The sequence below is a fragment of the Amia ocellicauda genome, chromosome 6 (genome assembly GCF_036373705.1).
Source record: "Amia ocellicauda isolate fAmiCal2 chromosome 6, fAmiCal2.hap1, whole genome shotgun sequence".
Lineage (NCBI taxonomy): Eukaryota > Metazoa > Chordata > Actinopteri > Amiiformes > Amiidae > Amia > Amia ocellicauda.
The window spans coordinates 22,476,765-22,496,490 of NC_089855.1; the positions used below are offsets into that span (position 1 = coordinate 22,476,765).

Consider the following 19,726-nt stretch of genomic DNA (forward strand, 5'->3'; position numbering starts at 1 on the left):
TCTCTTACAAAATTAAAGAATATCATTTATCTCACTGAATATATAATGACAGACACTGGTATATTACTATTATTATGGCACACTTATACAACCTTCAAATAACCACTAAATTGCTAATTTGGCTGATAAAGCTGGGTGTACAGCTTGCAAGAAAATTGATTTTAAGCCAGGGCTATGAGCTTTTCATAGTATCCTGCAGAACTGTAATCGTGTTCTGCAAAACCACTATCAAAAGTATTCCTTGCAAGAGTTTTAAAATATAATCCATCTTTAGGGTAAACATGCAGATGCCCAAGGGATTAGGAATATAAAAGACATCCTACCCCAAAGCCTCACTGGTTGCAAAGGCTGCCCGGTCATGCATGCGGTGCGGTCAGGGGGAACTAGAAGTTCTTCAGGTCAGTAACCTGGCATTTTCCCCAATGTTATTGCACAGCTTGTTTCCCTGAGCTTATTATGAAAGACAAAGGCAAACACATTCAGAGGATGAGAGGCTGAGAGTGGCACAATCCACAACCCAGACAGCTATGAAATTAGGATGCATCTGTTCTCTATTATATACAAAATAAGCACAGCTTTTAAAAAGAGTTCCTATTAGAGGTGAACCTCAGGGACAACATTGTGTCAGCATTTACTGTAGCTTATTAATATTTTAACAATCAATGCCATGGTATAAGTGTAGTCATGGTAACAATAGAAATGGTGCAGGAAATGTCTTAAAAAGGTGCTTCTAGCCAAGTGTATCGCTTAAAATCTGAGCTATAGTTAGCCATACACATTTTTTTCCATATGACAAAATGGCTGAAAATAAATAACCTTTAAACAGTAACTGAAAAACATTACTTAATATCGATATCTATCTATCTATATAAGCTAATGGTGATGGTGATACACAAAAAAAAAAAAAAAAAAGATCTCTGGAGACTGCACTCCACTGACGTGCCACTGGAAGACTTGCAGCTCTCACACTGGCTAACCCATGTCATGTTATATCACAGTCGGGAGCAATCCAAGACAATCCTGCTTCAATGAAATGCCTCCATTGCTCTCGATCTACTTGGGGAGTCCAATAGATCTGCGTTTCCTTTTCATATTACTTGAGAGAGAGATCACTTGGACGGTGTACATAAGGAGACAGTGAGACAGCTTAAGAGGGAGGGGTTGCTCCCTGCATGTGACGTAATATGAAAGAGTTCAGGAAGAGCGAGAAAAAAAGACATTTACATTCAGTGAAAATAAATACAAGTCTTTCCAAGTCAAAAGCTAGACACTTCTATCCATTTTTAAATTGATACATACATTAAGAATATAATGAGTGTCATATTTATCAAAGTGACTGATAGTGATAGTGAGATGTGTGTCTTGAATACCAGAATCTCAATCATTTGGTGTAAGGAGATTAACGATATTCAAGACATGGATGCTGCTGATATAGAAAGCAAATGGTACAGATTTTTATTTTAGTTTTTAACGTAAAGAAACAAGTAGTTAAAATTCAAAAGTGACTTTAAAAGAATGAACTATTGAACACATTTGCAAATGTTGCTAATGGAATAGGGTGTACTATTTCACAGCTTCGAAAATGGGGCATAAGGTTTTATTTTAATTTACATGATTTTGTAAACAGCTGATCTTACTGTGTTGGATCAGTGTTGTGTCTTTCTAACAAATGGAAGAAAGCATTCTTTAATCAGATTACTCTGGAAAATGTTAACACTGTTTAACCTACAGTTCATTGTTCCCATGTGCACTTAATCACATGTATTAACATTGATCTTCTGTTGGTAATACATACATGCACAAAGGTGAAATGAAGTGTCTTCTCGCATATGAGAAACAATGTCAGTCAACATCCATGGTCTCTCACAAAAATACACTATAAACAACAAAACATGTCTCTCTCTCTTTTTTATATTTATATAATTTGTTTGTTAAAATTCTGCTGTGAGTTTCTACCATTAGTTGCAACATAATCTTCTTAATACTGATGTATGAATTCTATGTTGACTACTTTAGGTAAAGGAGGATAAATCAGCAAGTATCAAGGCCCTGCCTGCAAACCTATCAAACAAGCTTTCTTTGATGAGTACTGACAACAAATCCTGTGTGCTGCAGATGCAGCTTTAGATCTCTTATGGTGCCTCACACTGCAAGTAGAGACAGCTTGTTTGCTAGCTTTCGTATTGCTCTCAAAGAAGCACCTATTGTCATTCTTCATTTTTCAGTTTGTACAAATAAAACTACTGCTGAAATCATTTTTTTGAGAGGGGGGAAAAGGTGCAGCAACCAGCAGACACGCTTCTGAGAGGGTAGAATAGTACATTAGAAAGCACAGGCACTGTTACTGTGCAGTATTAACATGGTGAGTATTTAGTATAAAAAGTAAATATCAAAAGTCCTTCAAAACCGGTTTAATTTAGGTATGGCTCTGTACAATCTAGCATGAAGGGTAAAGGGATGCCCTGTTTCCTCTCCCCAAGGCCAGAACATTACATGCACATCTCGCAGGAATTCAGAACTCAAGACAGTGTGACCATGATTCAGAAAGACAACTCATTTTCATCTCAAAGTGTAGTTAGTTCTTTCCACAGATTTGAATTGAACTATAGACTGAAAAGTGGACTGGGAATTATAACAGACCAAAGGTGTCACTTCTAAGTTCTAACAATTTCACTGTAACATTATATATAATATATATATATAAAATGTCACAGTGAAATTGTGTGTGTATATATATATATATATATATATATATATATATATATATATATACACATATACACACACACACACACACAGTACTGTGCAAAAGTTTTAGGCAGGTTTGAAAAAATGCTGTAAAGTAAGAATGCTTTCAAAAATAGACATGTTAATTGACTATATTTATCAATTAACTAAATGAGTGAACAAAAGAAAAATCTCCATCAAATCAATATTTGGTGTGAACACCCTTTGCCTTCAAAACAGCATCAATTCTTCTAGGTACACTTGCACACAGTTTTTGAAGGAACTCGGCAGGTAGGTTGGCCCAAACATCTTGGAGAACTAACCACAGTTCTTTTGTGGATTTAGGCAGCCTCAGTTGCTTCTCTCTCTTCATGTAATCCCAGACAGACTTGATGATGTTGAGATCAGGGCTCTGTGGTGGCCATACCATCAGTTCCAGGACTCCTTGTTCTTCTTTACGCTGAAGATAGTTCTCAATGACTTTCACTGTATGTTTGGGGTGGTTGTCATGCTGCAGAATACATTTGGGGCCAATCAGATGCCTCCCTGATGGTATTGCATGATGGATAAGTATCTGCCTGTACTTCTCAGCATTGAGGAGACCATTCATTCTGACGACCAAATCCCCAACTCCATTTGCAGAAATGCAGCCCCAAACTTGCAAGGAACGTCCACCATGCTTCACTGTTGCCTGCAGACACTCATTCATGTACCGCTCTCCAGCCCTTCGGTGAACAAACTGCCTTCTGCTACAGCCAAATATTTCACATTCTTGAGATGTTTCTACAACTTGATTGGAGTCCACCTGTGGTAAATTCAGTTGATTGGACATGATTTGGAAAGGCACACACCAGTCTATATAAGGTCCCACAGTTAACAGTGCACGTCAGAGCACAAACCAAGCCATGAAGTCCAAGGAATTGTCTGTAGACCTCTGAGACAGGATTGTATCGAGGCACAGATCTGGGGAAGGGTACAGAAACATTTCTGCAGCATTGAAGGTCCCAATGAGCACAGCGGCCTCCATCATCTGTAAATGGAAGAAGTTTGGAACCACCAGGACTCTTCCTAGAGCTGGCCGCCCAGCAAAACTGAGCGATCGGGGGAGAAGGGCCTTAGTCAGGGAGATGACCAAGAACCGGATGGTCACTCTGACAGAGCTCCAGCGTGTCTCTGTGGAGAGAGGAGAACCTTCCAGAAGAACAACCATCTCTGCAGCACTCCACCAATCAGGCCTGTATGGTAGTTTGGCCAGACGGAAGCCACTCCTCAGTAAAAGGCACATGACAGCCCTCCTGGAGTTTGCCAAAAGGCACCTGAAGGACTCGCAGACCATGAGAAACAAAATTCTCTGGTCTGATGAAACAAAGATTGAACTCTTTGGCCTGAATGGCAAGCGTCATGTCTGGAGGAAACCTGGCACCGCTCATCACCTGGCCAATACCATCACTACAGTGAAGCATGGTGGTGGCAGCATCATGCTGTGGGGATGTTTTTCAGCTGCAGGAACTGGGAGACTAGTCAGGATCGAGGGAAAGATGAATTCAGCAATGTACAGAGACATCCTTGATGAAAACCTGCTCTAGAGCGCTCTGGACCTCAGACTGGGATGAAGGTTCATCTTCCAACAGGACAACGACCCTAAGCACACAGCCAAGATAACAAAGGAGTGGCTACAGGACAACTCTGTGAATGTCCTTGAGTGGCCCAGCCAGAGCCCAGACTTGAACCCGATTGAATATCTCTGGAGAGATCTGAAAATGGCTGTGTATCGACGCTCCCCATCCAACCTGATGGAGCTTGAGAGGTCCTGCAAAGAAGAATGGGAGAAACTGCCCAAAAATAGGTGTGCCAAGCTTGTAGCATCATACTCAAAAAGACATGAGGCTGTAATTGGTGCCAAAGCTGCTTCAACAAAGTATTGAGCAAATGCTGTGAATACTTATGTACATGTGCTTTTTTTGTTTTTTATTTTTTCAAACAAACTTCTTTCACGTTGTTATTATGGGGTATTTGTAGAATTTTGATGAAAATAATGAATTTAATCAATTTTGGAATAAGGCTGTAACATAACAAAATGTGGAAAAAGTGAAGCGCTGTGAATACTTTCCAGATGCACTGTACATACATCGAAGGAGCTGTATGCAGAACAACTTTGTATCCTCTGATGGGTTCCAAGTACAAAGAGATATTATTCCATTCTCAAGAAAAATCTGAAAGTCTGTTTCATCATTTTCAATTTGGATATCAAACTGCATGCAAAAGGTGTAACTGCTGTATTTCCAAAGAAAAACCGCTATTGCCAATTTATCTTTAATAATCATCATGCATTCTATTAAGAATGTTTACATTTTTTAACATTTCAATCTAAACTCCTGAGGCCTCAAACTTTCATATAAAAAATTACTTTTATAACAAAGTATTAATCTTCCATGCTAAAAATAAAACAAAAGATATGGAAGAAAACAAAATGTGAGAGTATATGCTGAATTATTAAATTTAATTTGAGTGTGGGTTGCACAGGACAAACGTTTGCCTTGAATACTACATACCTGTATTGCCTTAAGTAACAAGGCAAAAACATTTTTATTTTTTTATGATATTTTTATTTTTTTGCTGCGAGAGAATTCCCTCCAGGAAATGGATTTCACATGTGAAGGAGCACTAGAAAAAGATTCACTTTCCCATTCTATGATTCAGTTGTGCACAAATTGCTCTCTACTTCAACCCATTTTTCTTCATTCACTGCAGAGGGAAAACATAGCATATGACAAAAAGGCTTGAGATTCACAGTGATTGTAAAGACTGCCCAATGCAGCAGAACTTCATAGCAGGACACGCAAGACCATCGTGTATCTAGACATTTATCTAACTGCACTCAGACTAAGAAAAATCACTGGACCAACCAAAGAGGCTGTGTCTGTAGAGGCTGAGACCAATCTATACAGATCTCTATCTGGCAGAACAAACATATTTAAAAAGATTTTATACAGACAAAATACATAGACCAGGAACTTCTGATTAGAACAATGCACAGCACAAACACTTGGTTCATGATTGCAAACAAACAAACCAAAACAATTTGAGCTGCAGAAAAGAAACTGGCAATTCCACACTGGGATTACATAATGGCAAAGGCTTGTAAGCAAACCGCCTCAGTCTAAACAGATCAGTGGTTGTCAGGTGCCTTGGCTAAAGCAAAAAGGGAAGAGTCTAGTATCCCCTACAACAAACTCCCCCTCACCCACCTCCAAGTGTAAATATCCATCAGAACTTACAAAGTTCATAAAAGAAGAGGCAAGAGTAAACTTTTCTTCTTCAAATACACCACTTTAGAGCTGAAGGGCAGGAACTAGATACAAAGTGTGGTTCAGCTACAGGCAGTACCAACAAAGACATCGCATTTAAGCATTCTCAAGCCAACCTAAGAAGTCAGACAAAAAGGTGGACAACTCCAAATCACAAGCCAGTTTTCATTTCCCATTTCCCTGTGGGGGCGGGGGGAAAACATCCTACCATTTTCCCCCTTCGTTGACAACAGACCTCACTGTCTCTGTGAAGGGTAAAGGGCTGACAGGGCTGCTCTGCCTTGGGCAATAAAGACTGAGTGACATTCAACGCCACACAGAGCAAGGTTCAATTTTACACTGAATTCTCAACATCATGTGCGTTTCTAGCTTAGGCTGAACCTGCACAGCTTCTTAAAGTCCTCTGACTCAAAACTACTCATTCTTTAATGGTACAGAAGTGCATTTCTCCATGCACTTTAAAAAGAACATCTACGTGACTATATTCGGGTTTTCCAAGGTGTTAAATGAACGACATCCACTTTTGGAAAACAAACCTGAAACCATAATCATCCCTTTCACATGTTTACCTCACATATCTATGATAGATATTTGTAAGGGGACTGAAGACATATGATGAAAAATAGGTTACAATATTCTATTTCTTTATTACAGAACACAGTGTATTACTTTGTACAAACACTTGTGATGAGTGAGACTGATGAGTAACAGTGAGATGTGCATGCATTTTCTTACACATAAGCACAAGAGATTGAATATAAGCCAAGCTGTGCACATGTAAAATGTATATGAAAAAAAAAATATCAAGAATTAAACCAATGTAAAACACAGATTTGCTAGCATTTTTTTTTTTTTTGTATCTTTTGTTAGTAACCAATGGAGACATACTGCATCTTCAAATTCCCTTCAAGGCATAGGGCCAACTGTTGCTCTACTAAACAGAAACTCAAGTAAACAAGCCTATTCCCTTCGGTGATATAGCATAGAAGTTCTTTGTGAATTGGTTCTATTAAAAAGCACTTAAGTGGTAAATCCAAGTACAGTAGCCTTGATTTATTTTTATTTTTTGTTATTATTATTGTAGTCATATTAATGTTATTTTCAGATTTAGTAGGTAATAGTGTAAATGTCTCGAGAAAATTTTCAAACCAGAGACGCAACCTTATGCTGAGTACCAGTTGTTAAGTATGTGCTTTATGATTCTGAATGGTTCCCAGTGATAATATTCAGAACTTCAGATATGAAATCCATGATTTCATTTGGATTATTTGCGAGTAGATGATGAACTGTATTTTTGGCTACATTTTAGTCGGCGCTTTAAAGATTTACCTAATGTTTTGGAAACACTGCCAAGACAGAAATGTTGTAAATATTTAAGTGCCAGTATTTGAATAGCAGGGTAGAAACGAAAGTGAGAGAAAAAGAAAAAAAAGTGTAAGGTTCCCCAGCATATAGACCATTAAAGAGTATGTGGGGATCTTGGAGACAGCAATTCTTTTAATGCCTTTCTATGGGTTTTTCACAGAGGAGGGTTTGTAGCATGAATTCCTGTTACACTGGGAATTTATTAGGGTTTATAAAGGTTTCCATTTTAATTAGCTTTGACGGTTTATCAAAAAAATTAAAAAAGGAAATTTGCAAAACATGCAGTACCTTAAGCATCTTAACTTAATTAATAGAAACCCACTTTTTAAAAATAAATATAATGGCAGAAACATCACTTATGCCTCAGATGAGGTCCAGTAACCGAAGGCTACCTACTTAACCCTAACTTACTTAACGTCAGTCTTGTTTACTGTAGGCTTTCACACCATTACACTGCGTCATGCTCAACGACAGATATTTGTGCCTTCCTGCCCTTCCTTTTTGATCTGGTGTCAAGGACCATTTTTACAGTCCCAGAAGTAGCACTAAGGGTGTTTTATTTTTTAAATTATTTTTCAGTTGTGAATGTCTCATCTGTAGACTTTCACTTACAAGTAATACCCCTAGGATTTATTTGAGGCATAGTACCAATTTTTATTAGGCCCGTGGGAAATTATCTGCTTTACATTACAGCAAATCTCTTTCTGGGACAGAATACATTCGCGGCACATTTTGACCGAAAAAAAAAAGTGAAGAGAGGAAAAGAAAATCATTCATGACGTATTTTCACATCATCTTCATAACTCTACGAGACCTTCCACCTTAGTGCTGCTCTTTTGGGATTTTAAAAATGGATTTGGGAAATTGTGGATAGCAAACAAAGTTACCAGTAGAGCATTCCTGATGTGTTTTTGTAACTTATATATGGCATAAATTACATCACTGGTCTGGAAGATCCAAAAGAATACAGTGTAATTATTGGCATGAGCCAGAAAGACTGAAAAGACCTTTTTGAATATAGATGCACATGTTTCTCCTGCAAGTTACATCTGTGAGATTAACCATGCAATAAATCCAATAATAAACAAAGGCTTTAATACCTAAAAGGGGATTTTGGGTAAAGATCTTCCAAACTACTGGAACTAATTAAGTTAAATAAGACAAACAAGATTAATGAATACAAAATGTGCCCACAAAGAAAAACAAGATTATACAATTGCATAATGATGATGAATATTTTGATGAGTATTATTCTTATGCCCTGTTATTTTATTAAGCACAGTGGTGCCTAGGTGTGTTTAAAATGGCAGTTAAGGGCTGATATGAATTCAATCTTACAATCAGAATGTCTTCTCTACATTCCATTTGAAATTCTGAGCATGATTCTAGACATGAACTCCTGAAAGGATCAATGACATTCACAACAGCAAGTCAAGTAATGGAAACATCATTCATCGGTGGATCAGATGAGTGAGAGCATAAGGCATAGGAATAAATTAGACTCAGATAAGCAAATGTAGCCATTTTCGTACAAAGCAATTATTGTACATGAAAGGTGAGGCACAGCTGCAGCATGCTGTTCAAACAGTTTCTCAGAAGACATGCGGGAAAAAGGGGTTTTCTTTATTATCAGTGCACACAGTCTCTAAACTGCAATGTTAGTTAAACCAGGAACAAAACACATGAAAAATAAGAGTGTAAAGGTAGCAAAAACTGTAGGGCACTTCCTCCCAGGCCCCTCTCATTAATAATCATCAGTTTTACACAACCTTCTTTTAAGGCACATTTGCACTTAATAAGACTGCAAAACTCAGCTTCAAACCTGTCTTTAAATGTAAGTACCAATGTGACTTTTATAAAAGCAGCTGAAAATAAAAAGGTCTAGATGTTATCTACACTACATTGCACCCCAAGTTAGAGAGGAGGGGCTGCAATTGCAAACCAACTCCCTTGCGATCCTCGTCTGCCAATGTTTCTTTCTGATAAGCAGCCAGCCAAGTCATAGTCAGCCCAAGAATCCTCATTAATTTCCGCTATTATCTCTCCCCTACAAGAGGGAACATCTAACCTCCATCATCACTGATGTTACCCAGTCTGCATCGCTCATATACACACTGGAACAGAAACATGAGGAGAAAAAATATATGAAAGTATTCAGGCCAGAACAAAATTCATCTGAGCCATCCAATTAAGATCTTACACATTTTTGATTTCATTAAAACGGTGTATGTGTAATTTGAGAAGTTTTTAGCTGGCTCATCATTTAAAATTCTTAAGCATAAAGTACTATACAAGATCAAATGCCTACAAGAAAGTAAAAATAATACCTTAAACCAGCTTAAACAATTTCACTGCCACATGTATTTATGAACAGCCTCTGCTTTCGACAACTGCATGATTCTAACCTTGGCTCTGCCACCAATTGTGACACACTGACAATAACAGATGTTTTATTCTGGTCCCTGACTGTTATAAATTAATATTTCTTGAAGTCTGTGACCACAGGGAACTTCCTCTGCCCACCTCTTCTTGGGACCTTCTGACCTAACCACAGCCTGTCAGCAGACTTTTCAGACTTGCAATAATGCTAATACAATACAAAACAATACAATACATAAACATTTAGGCATAACTAAATCTAAATGCATACATCAAAGATCTAAAATATATATATTTTTGATGCACAGAAAAGAGAAAGATACTTGTCAGGACAATTTGATATATTTTTCCAATAAAGATTACATTTGTAGTGTAGTCAATATCCAGCTTATTCACAAGCAGACATCCTCAGCACTTGCACTACACTTCATTTTGGCTGCCGAATTCCATTTCCAGTAAAATCACGAGCAGTTCTTTCCCCCAGTAATTGATAACCTTGTTTGCAGATGTAATTCAAAGCTTGAGGAACTAGAACAAAATGGAGGTGTAAATGTCTTGACAGCTAAACAGCTGAAATGTGTGGTAAGTGGCAAAAATAAAGTGCAGCCCAGGACTTTAACATTACAAAGAGGTTTACTTTAACATCTCCTCCATTTATTCCTGCTAGAAGAGTTAATTATTCTGCCTGTCAAATAGCTACAATAGCTGTAGGACAGGCACAATGTTCACAATTATTTTTCTTCTTTAGACCTAAGGGGGGTGGGGGGAGAGGAGGGAAAAAAAAAACCTTCCCCAAGAGACTGAAAGAATTGTCTCCAGTCTCACTACACCTAATAATGGCTTCTTCAAAAAGAAATTAACTGATGGAGCGATCTTCACCTTACCAAGAACAAGTTAAATGCTTGATGTGACACTGATAAGAAAAAAATGTAATACCTGCTGTGTGTTTCTCATCAAAAGTTAAATTGAGAAACAGAAGTGAAAGACCTGATATACACTTAACAGTCCACTAGGGTCACGTTCATGAAGAGGGGAAAGAATTGATCTACAGCACAGGGAACCATAGTTTTCCCCTTACTAAGTGATGATACAGAACATCAAAATGTACTGCATGCAGGAATCAATTGTGACTTACGAGGTAACCCGTTATAGATACTTACACAGATAATGAGGAAAATTAAATTACTTAATGGTCCTTGAACTTTTAGTTTTCCCTAAACAAACCATATAAGATACCAGAAACTAATCAGAGCCTTGTGCATGTCATGTAGCAGCGCTGTATAAAAACAATCCTGCAAACATGGTTTCAATTTCCATTTTCTGATAATTGTAATGTGTTTTACCAATATATTACCCGAGTAGAATTCTGTGTATTAAATACTTCGGATTTAACACGTAGGTCACAAGAACTTCCTAAAACGTCCACTGTGCACAGTCCGAACAAGTCAAAAGACCAGTCTCCTGACGTGAGAGGGTTGTGTGCTCTTAGGGGATTGATGTCAATGTAACAGGTGGATGTGCTGTCCGAAGTCTATTAGTCTATTATAATCATTTCTTCCTGTATCAATACACTTTTTTTCTTGTTTTTTTCTTTTTAATTATATTTTGTAAATATTTCTAATTCAGGGTGAAACCAATTAGATTGTATTTTCAATTTCTTATTTCTGGTAATATTCATATATTATTTTAGGTCTTGACAAAGTGTTTTAATAATGGCTCATGACATAGAATTAACTAGGTTTTAACCTTGCTATAAGCCCAGTTTTGGTGCTTTATAAACTTGCTGTAGGCAACTCCACAAGGATAACTGAACCTAAACTTAAGGGCTGTTACTCCTTGAAAATTCAGACTTAATGAGCTCATACATCAATATCACATTCAGCAGCTAATGCAAATCATGACATTTCATAAATTATGAAAATTAAGAATTCAGTGTAATTCAATAACTTTTTTGGTTGTTTTTGTTTTTTTGGGGCTTTTGTGTTTTCTTAACTGCATATCCTAAATATGTATTTAATACTATAACAGTAATAATTGTATCTTGTATACCCAAGGTATATAGTCGAATCTCTACCTCCCTGGAAGAAATATGTGCTTATTCACGTTTTGTACTAATCTTTCATTCTCATTTTCAGTCTGTTTGTAATCAATGCACAATGGAAGCAAGGAATTTAATTTTACAATAAATAGATCGCAGCAAGATCATAGTATGCCTGGAATGGACTGATAACTTGAACTTTGACAGGTGGGTTTAGCTCTCTGTTAAGCTATGAAAGCTGTAAGGGGGAAAAAAAATAATCTAATCTAAATTAGGTCTTACAAAATGTAAAGTTCAATAAAAGAGAAATAATAAGTAACATTTAATGGATTAGTTTCTGTGTGTTGTCTGTGTTTTCAACTCAGGCCAGTGAAAGAATGACCATGGTTACCCTTGTGTTTCTATGGCAAGGGCTACTTTTCCCTGTGAACACCCACTTTATGTGTCACATCAATGCAAATGAAGGGAAAGGCAACGATTCGCATTTAAATGCATGCATATTACCAAAGACAAATGCCTGTGCTGTTTTCTCAGAAATGGCACAGAAACTGTGGTTGCCATGAACAGAAAAAACACTTCATCTTAGTGAAGCTGTTTGCACTTCTAAGTCAGGATAAAGGTACAGAACAATTGAAAATTTTGTTTATACCAAGTTAATTAATATCAATGCTACCTCTCTCATGTGCTCCAAAGGTTGTTTGCTTGGAGAAGACTGGATGTTATTCTGGAGGGCAACCTCTGCACATATTTTCCCAACCATATTGGTATCCTGTGCCAGTGTAGCTTAGACAGTATTGAATTGACCCTTTCCCTTTGTGACTTCAATTGCAGTGTTACAGAACGAAAAAGTTAATATTTTCACATGAAACAATTCGGGGGGGGGGATTAATAGGAGGAGAAAATAAATATTTACTGGTTATAAGAGTTCTTGTTGCTTATATATATATATATATATATATATATATATATATATATATATATATATATATATATATATATATATATATATATATATATATATATATATAAATAGAAGAACAAAAAATTGGTCGCTAGTACAAAAATATTTCACTCTACCAGATGTAATATTAATTAAAGGAAGTTGTCACTTTGATGGCAAGTACTTTTAAAACCGATCTTAAGTCAAAATGTATTATAAGTGTCATTTATTGTCTGTAGATGTACTAATTTCCCTGGTTTGAAATAGGGACAACACTAAAGCCAGCAGTACAGGAATATATTAAAATAATAAACGTGACGAAAGCAAAGGACGGCACAAGGACACAGGGAAAAAGGACTGTCTATTAATAGTTGTGCAGTTTAAAATTCTTTTTTTTTTTTTTCCTCTTCAGCCCGAAGCTTGATTCGCTGTATGAACTGCATTTAAAAACATGAAATGTTAAATTAAGGTAGTCACTGTACCAAAAGTTTTAATTATTTAAAAAATATTTATCACTACTCCCCGGTTCCCATGTCATGTTTGTGTTACAAATTCAAAGAACAGCGGGCTAATTGTGAAGATAGGCATCAAACAATTAAAAACTCAGTAACATAACCTGAAGCACTTGTGTATTCTTAATAAATATTAATGACACCCAGCATGTGGTTTACGTTAGCCTGACACAAGGGGGGAGAGAGACATTTATTAAAAAATCATCAATACGGCAAAACGTACACCACCATGGCTTCTGTTGATGCATTTCTCGGCAAGGCTTCATTTTGCACTGTTGGGGTACAATAATTACCTGACAGGATTGCTGGTCAAAGACACGCGCAGGGAGTCTAGGCAACTGAAGAGCCGTTCGTCTGTTGCACCTGACTTTAGTTCATGAAGGAATTCCTGTGGCGAGACCTGGTGGCTGCTCTTCAGGCTGCCCTGGCAAGAAAGAAGGGAAAGATGAAAATGAAAACCCTGCCTGATTAGTACTCCAGCTGGTATAAATGGATCTCCCTCACAGTCAGTTTCAACAGGATAAAGAATAATTACCACTGCTGTTTCAGGAGCATACACACCCACATTAATTACTTTTCTCCTGCAGGATGTTAACATTCAGTTCGATACATATTACAAAACAGGGTTATTATATTAATCTGAAAACTTACAGAGCACAGGCAAACTACACTGGAATATTCAAAAATAAGTTCCCTCTGTGCAACCCTGATGACATTGCACTGAAAAAGATCTAAACAATATGCAGGGCTTGCTGGGTTTCCTCTGCAAAAAGTAAAAATCTTCCCTTTCAAAACAAAGGAAAGTTTGAGCAACTAGAAGTAATGCAAATTATTCTGCATGGAAACTACAAAAGTGTTTTAAAAAATGAAATCTATAAATGGATGTTGCATAATACATTAATACTGTATTCTAAGTAGCTGGCAGAGTTTGTACATAATTAAAAAAGGCTAATGGTTTTGACGTGCATGCAGCACACTACTGTGCCTAATGCAATTCCATAAACACACATCTAGTTAGATTTTGTAAGTTAACATCTGCAGGAGATATATCAGTATAAATATAATTCTGTGTGCTTACTGAAGTGAAATTATTTGGCAAAACTCAGTTATTTCATGTTGAGGAGAACTTTATATATTTTCTGCAAGTCATAGCCCTGAACCCTTTGAAGTTCATAAGTAGATTTTTTAGGTGATAGACATTAACTAAGTTCACTGTCTTACAAAGGGTAAATTAATTTGGTTCACTACATTCAATACATAGGTAGATGATGATTACTGAGAAATTGATTTAAAATCAATATACTATTTATATTTTTAAATAAGCAGACATGCTTTACACAGTCCTTAAATAGTATATCTTCAAATATGTATTCTGTACTGTTAAAACAACCATAGGGAGTAGGAAGAGAAGGGGTAGAGGAAAGAGCTTCCATTAAGTGTGCTATTGTGTTAAGGTAACAATTTTCTTTCCAACTGTGAGTAATTAAAAATGAAAAAAATAGTAAAACATAAAATAAAAAAATAAAAAAATCCACTATAAGGTGAATGTCCTGAATCTGTCATAAGAATACACACAATATACTTAAAAAAAAAAATGCTAGTTTTTCTGGGGGGGAAATGCATCTTAAAAGGCTAAAATACATTTCCATAGATTTTTTTTTAGCATTCATCAACCTAGTTACCCTAAGGCATTTTTTCCCCACATTCAACGTTCTGACTTGAGCTCGTGACTTGATTAATAAGGATCCCATTATGAGGAAGTATTGAATGTTACTCGTCTTCCTACTCCAAAGTTTTCTTCCCTTTCCAAACTAATGTACCTTTCCGGAGGCAGTTACGCATTTCAGCAGCAGCGAAGAGCCTTTAAGAACACATCAGGTACAAATAAAATGAGAAAGGAACTATTAGATGAAAGTCAGCAATATATAGATGGTGTGAAGTTCAATCCCAATCTAATGAATATACATTTATAGCATTCAGTTTGTTGTTGTAAAGCTTGAGAGCCTGTTTACAAAGGAAGCGTTCTTACACACTCATTATTCTATTCACAACCCTGTTACAGAAACTCAGTCTGGGTGCTCTAATGAGTAAATTGATTATGCATGATTAGTATAAAGTGGATATTATTTTGAGAATGTTTATCTGCAAATGTAACAGAGAGGATAAGGAATGTTATACAATGTTGGTGTGATTCAAAAAGTACTGTTGAAAATGTAGAGTGTTCACAAAGAAACGGGTGTACAGTCATGGTGGATAGAAACCCGAATCTCGCACTCCATTACTGATGCTATGTGTAACAATGAAAAAACATCCCTAGGCTCCTTCCACACTGGTGCTGTAAAACCTTAGGGCAATCTAAAAATATCAAGGGTGGAAGAACAAGTGCAAGATGGTGTTATGAGAGATTTCTTGGGGGATCAAATTTAATGAAAAACTCAAGCCAAATACAGATTTCCTGCCTTCTAAAAATTCTCCACTGGAATAGGAGTGCTAAGCAGGGAGAAATCACTGTCCCTGAAGTTCCCTTGATTCCTAAGGATGATATATTTAGGACCTTTGTATAAAAAAGACAATTTGAACATTACTCCACAGTAGCAAAAACGGGTAAACAAATTAACAAACCTTGATCTAAACTTAGAGTAATATTGCAAACCTAGAAAATACTATAAAAAAATAGGAATACAAATCATATTTAGGCAAAGCAGGTTTGTTTAAAAAAAAAAAAACTTTACAATGGTGCAGGTAATCAGTTATGTCAGTTTAGTGCTTTAAACATAATTGAGGTTTTATAAATATTTCTGAAAAACAACTGATGCCAAAACAGTTCTTCTGTAAGTACAGAATACACTGAAAACTACCGAATGCCATTCCTCTAATGAAGAGTATAGGTGCTGTGCCTTATCCAGCATAGAGCAGCTTTAGTCAAAATAATAGGATGTACAGTGCCTTCTGAAAGTATGCACCCCCCTTGGCATTTTTCCTAGTTTGTTATTTTGTTGCATTTAAATGGATTTGTATTTGGATTTCATGTAATGGACATACACAAAATAGTCCAAATTGGTGAAGTGAAATGAAAAAAATAACTTGTTTTAAAAAATTAAAAACAGAAAAGTGGTGCGTGCGTATGTATTCACCTCCTTTGCTATGAAGCGCCTAAATAAGATCTGGTGCAACCAATTACCTTCAGAAGTCACATAATCAGTGAAATAAAGTCCACCTGTGTGCTATCTAAGTGTCACATGATCTGTCACATGATCTCAGTATATATGCACCTGTTCTGAAAGGCCCCAGAGCCTGTACCACCACTGAGCAAGCAGCACCATGAAGACCAAGGAGCTCTCCAAACAGGTCAGGGACAAAGTTGTGGATCTGTACAGAGTACAGATCAGGGTTGGGTTTAACAAAATATCTGAAACTTTGAACATCCCATGGAGCACCATTAAATCCATTATTAAAAACAAAAATGGAAAGAATACGGCACCACAACAAACCCACCAAAACTCACGGACCAGGCAAGGAGGGCATTAATCAGAGAGGCAACAAAGATACCAAAGATAACCCTGAAGAAGCTGCAAAGCTCCACAGTGGAGATTGGAGTATCTGTCCATAGGACCACTTTAAGCTGTACACTCCACAGAGCTGGGCTTTACGGAAGAGTGGCCAGAAAAAAAGCCATTGCTTAAAGAAAAAATAAGCAAACACGTTTGCTGTTCGCCAAAAGGCATGTGGGAGACTCCCTAAACATATGGAACAAGGTACTCTGGTCAGATGAGACTCAAATTTAGCTTTTTGGCCATTAAGGAAAACGCTATGTCTGGCACAAACCCAACACCTCTCATCATCCCGAGAACACCATCCACAGTGAGACATGATGGTGGCAGCATCATGCTGTGGGGATGTTTTTCATTGATAGGGACTGGGAAATAGTTATATAGTTATATAGTTATATAGTTAAATAGGAATAGTTATGCACACTCAAGTTTTCTGTTTTTTTGTCTAATTTCTTGGTAGGCATGCTGTGTAAATCAAATGATACAAAAAACCCAAAAAAACATTAATTCCAGGTTGTAATGCAACAAAATAGGAAAAATGGCAAGGGGGATGAATACTTTGCGCAAGGCACTGTACACATAGGCCTACATCCTGCATATCTACAAACTAGGATATGCATCTACAAATCTACAAATTATGCATAATCAGCTTAATAATTGGATCTCACAGACTGTTTCCAGAACAGTAGTGTGAACTGAATAATGAGTAATCCACAGGCATTAGTTAAGTGATGGGAGTATGTGTGAAGGATGCCCTTCTGTGACGAAGTGAAGCTGTAGTACAATCAGCCAAAACAGGGAAGGCGCAGCAAAAAGTCCCCCTGTGGGCAGTATAGGCAGCTGCAGTCATACGCAGTGAAATAATGGCTGGTAAATATTGCTTACATTGTCCCAGGCAGGCTGTGAAATTATCCACATACAGAACATGGTGAATTTTCAATTAAATAATGGGGATCCAGGTCAGCTCTTTGTAGTTGATCAGTTATTAAGTTTCCTTAAAACAATATTATGTATTCATATTATGATAGTGCTGTACACTTTCTCCAGTCCTTGGTTTCAGAGTTTAAACCACTGAAAATATCAGTTTCAGTCAGTCCTCTATCAGACTGTCAGAAGTGCAACACCAACAATAATTACTTATAAACTGAAACTAGAAAAGAAAAAAGGAATCTCAGGAATTTAAAAACAGTTTACTTACACGAAGCATAAAAGCCACATTTTTTTCATCCATGGCAATAAAATGCAAATGTAATTTCCATAGAATATTAGACAGAATAGCTAGTATCCAATTAACACTTAATTTTAATTTGTTCTTTATTAATATATTGCTGTACACCTGTGAATAGAGTAGGAATGACTACTGTTACCTGAGAGATAGAGCTGCTTCGATCATAGACAGAAAGCTTCATCTTTAGGAAAGTATCAATTCAATACTTAATTTTTGCTCTTAAAACAAAAGGGGCCTTTCAAGTATGAGATCAATGGGTTATGTGTTTATTTGCTTTTGTATTTATATTATACTGCCTTTAAGTAGACAGTAATTACATGCTAAATCTTTTCCATGGCTTCTTTTTTGAGTGTCATGCTTTAATTGGAGTTCCAGAAGCCTGTTCAGTATGCAGTGATGATTTGGGCTTAGTGCTTTAGCTGACTGCACGGATATACTCACATGCTTAAAGTGGAAGGCTTTCAGCTCGCCTTATGTAAACTGGAAAATGTTTCTCACCGTTTCTAACAAAATGGGAGCCCAAACTCCTATCGATAAGATAAATGTGTTCATGTCCTCCCTTCAAACATTACCCTGTGAGACAATACAAATGTGAGAAAGTTTAGCTAGTGAGTGGCTCATATAGTAAAACCTTCTCCATTCTGAGTGCAGGATAAGCCCTACAAGACTAGGGAGATTGCCACCTCAAAAGTGAGCTGTGCCAGTCGCTGCTTGTGGCCAGAATTCCCTAGATGCAGCACAAACACTCACCCACAAGGACTGAATAAAGAATAAAGTACACAAGGAGATTTTTGGTTTGTCACACACCACTACTTCCTGAGGCTTTCCAGGTACCAGCAGAATTGTATTTGTCATTTGGGCACATGGATTGACATCTCAAATTGGATATGAAAGGCAAATAAATATATGGCTGATTACAAAAAAAGTAAACCCTTTGTTTCTTAATTCAAGTAAAGGGAAATGGAAACTGCTTCTGTGCACTTCTACTGCGACACTGAATATTAAAAGCAAGCAAATGAGATGAGGCGTTGGTCAAATAGGTCTGACCACTTTTAAAAACAGGAGGAACACTATAGGTACCATGAAAACATTTACTTACAGATGAATGTTTTGCATGTGTAAGTCTATGCCAAAGAGAATGTGAGAAAAGCTTTTGATGTGGAGTTAAAAATATATAATAAAAGATTTGTATTTACTTCCACAGAGAAATAGGAAGCACATCCATCAGAAAAAAACCCTGGTCAAACAGGCAGAGCAAATGGAAAAACACGAAGATTAAATAAACACAAGTAAAACATCAGAAGGAGTCTGCGTACATCGTAATATTGATTTTTAAGAATCGACCAATACAGTTCAGTTAATTTGTGAGGAAGAACAAACAAAAGTAAACTAGAACACTTTTGTGTTTGTATTTACCCTGAAAGTACACAAATAAGTCTGAGATAATTGTGATGGGTTGAGTAATTTATAATTATTTTTGTTCTCTTCAAGCCACAATAGACATGAGCATTATCACCAGAATGAATTGAAAATGACAATGTTTTTTTTTGTTTTTTTGTTGTTTTTTTAAACAAAACATGATTCATTCTACACAGCGAGAATATATAATTAAGATACCTTAAATATGTTCAAAAGAAACAATGGAAACTCTGTTGCCTTCTACAAAACATTGACTCAC

At 36.7% G+C, this 19,726-nt stretch overlaps 1 protein-coding gene across 2 annotated transcripts in view; it reads right to left on the reverse strand.

Moving 5' to 3' along the window:
- LOC136751235 (protein diaphanous homolog 3) overlaps positions 1 to 19,726 on the reverse strand; it is a 371,067-nt gene that overhangs the window by 236,772 nt on the left and 114,569 nt on the right. For both annotated transcript variants that reach the window (XM_066706676.1, XM_066706675.1), the window contains one exon: positions 13,563 to 13,693. In XM_066706676.1, coding sequence (XP_066562773.1) covers positions 13,563 to 13,693 — 131 coding nt within the window. The remainder of the gene's footprint in view (positions 1 to 13,562; positions 13,694 to 19,726) is intronic.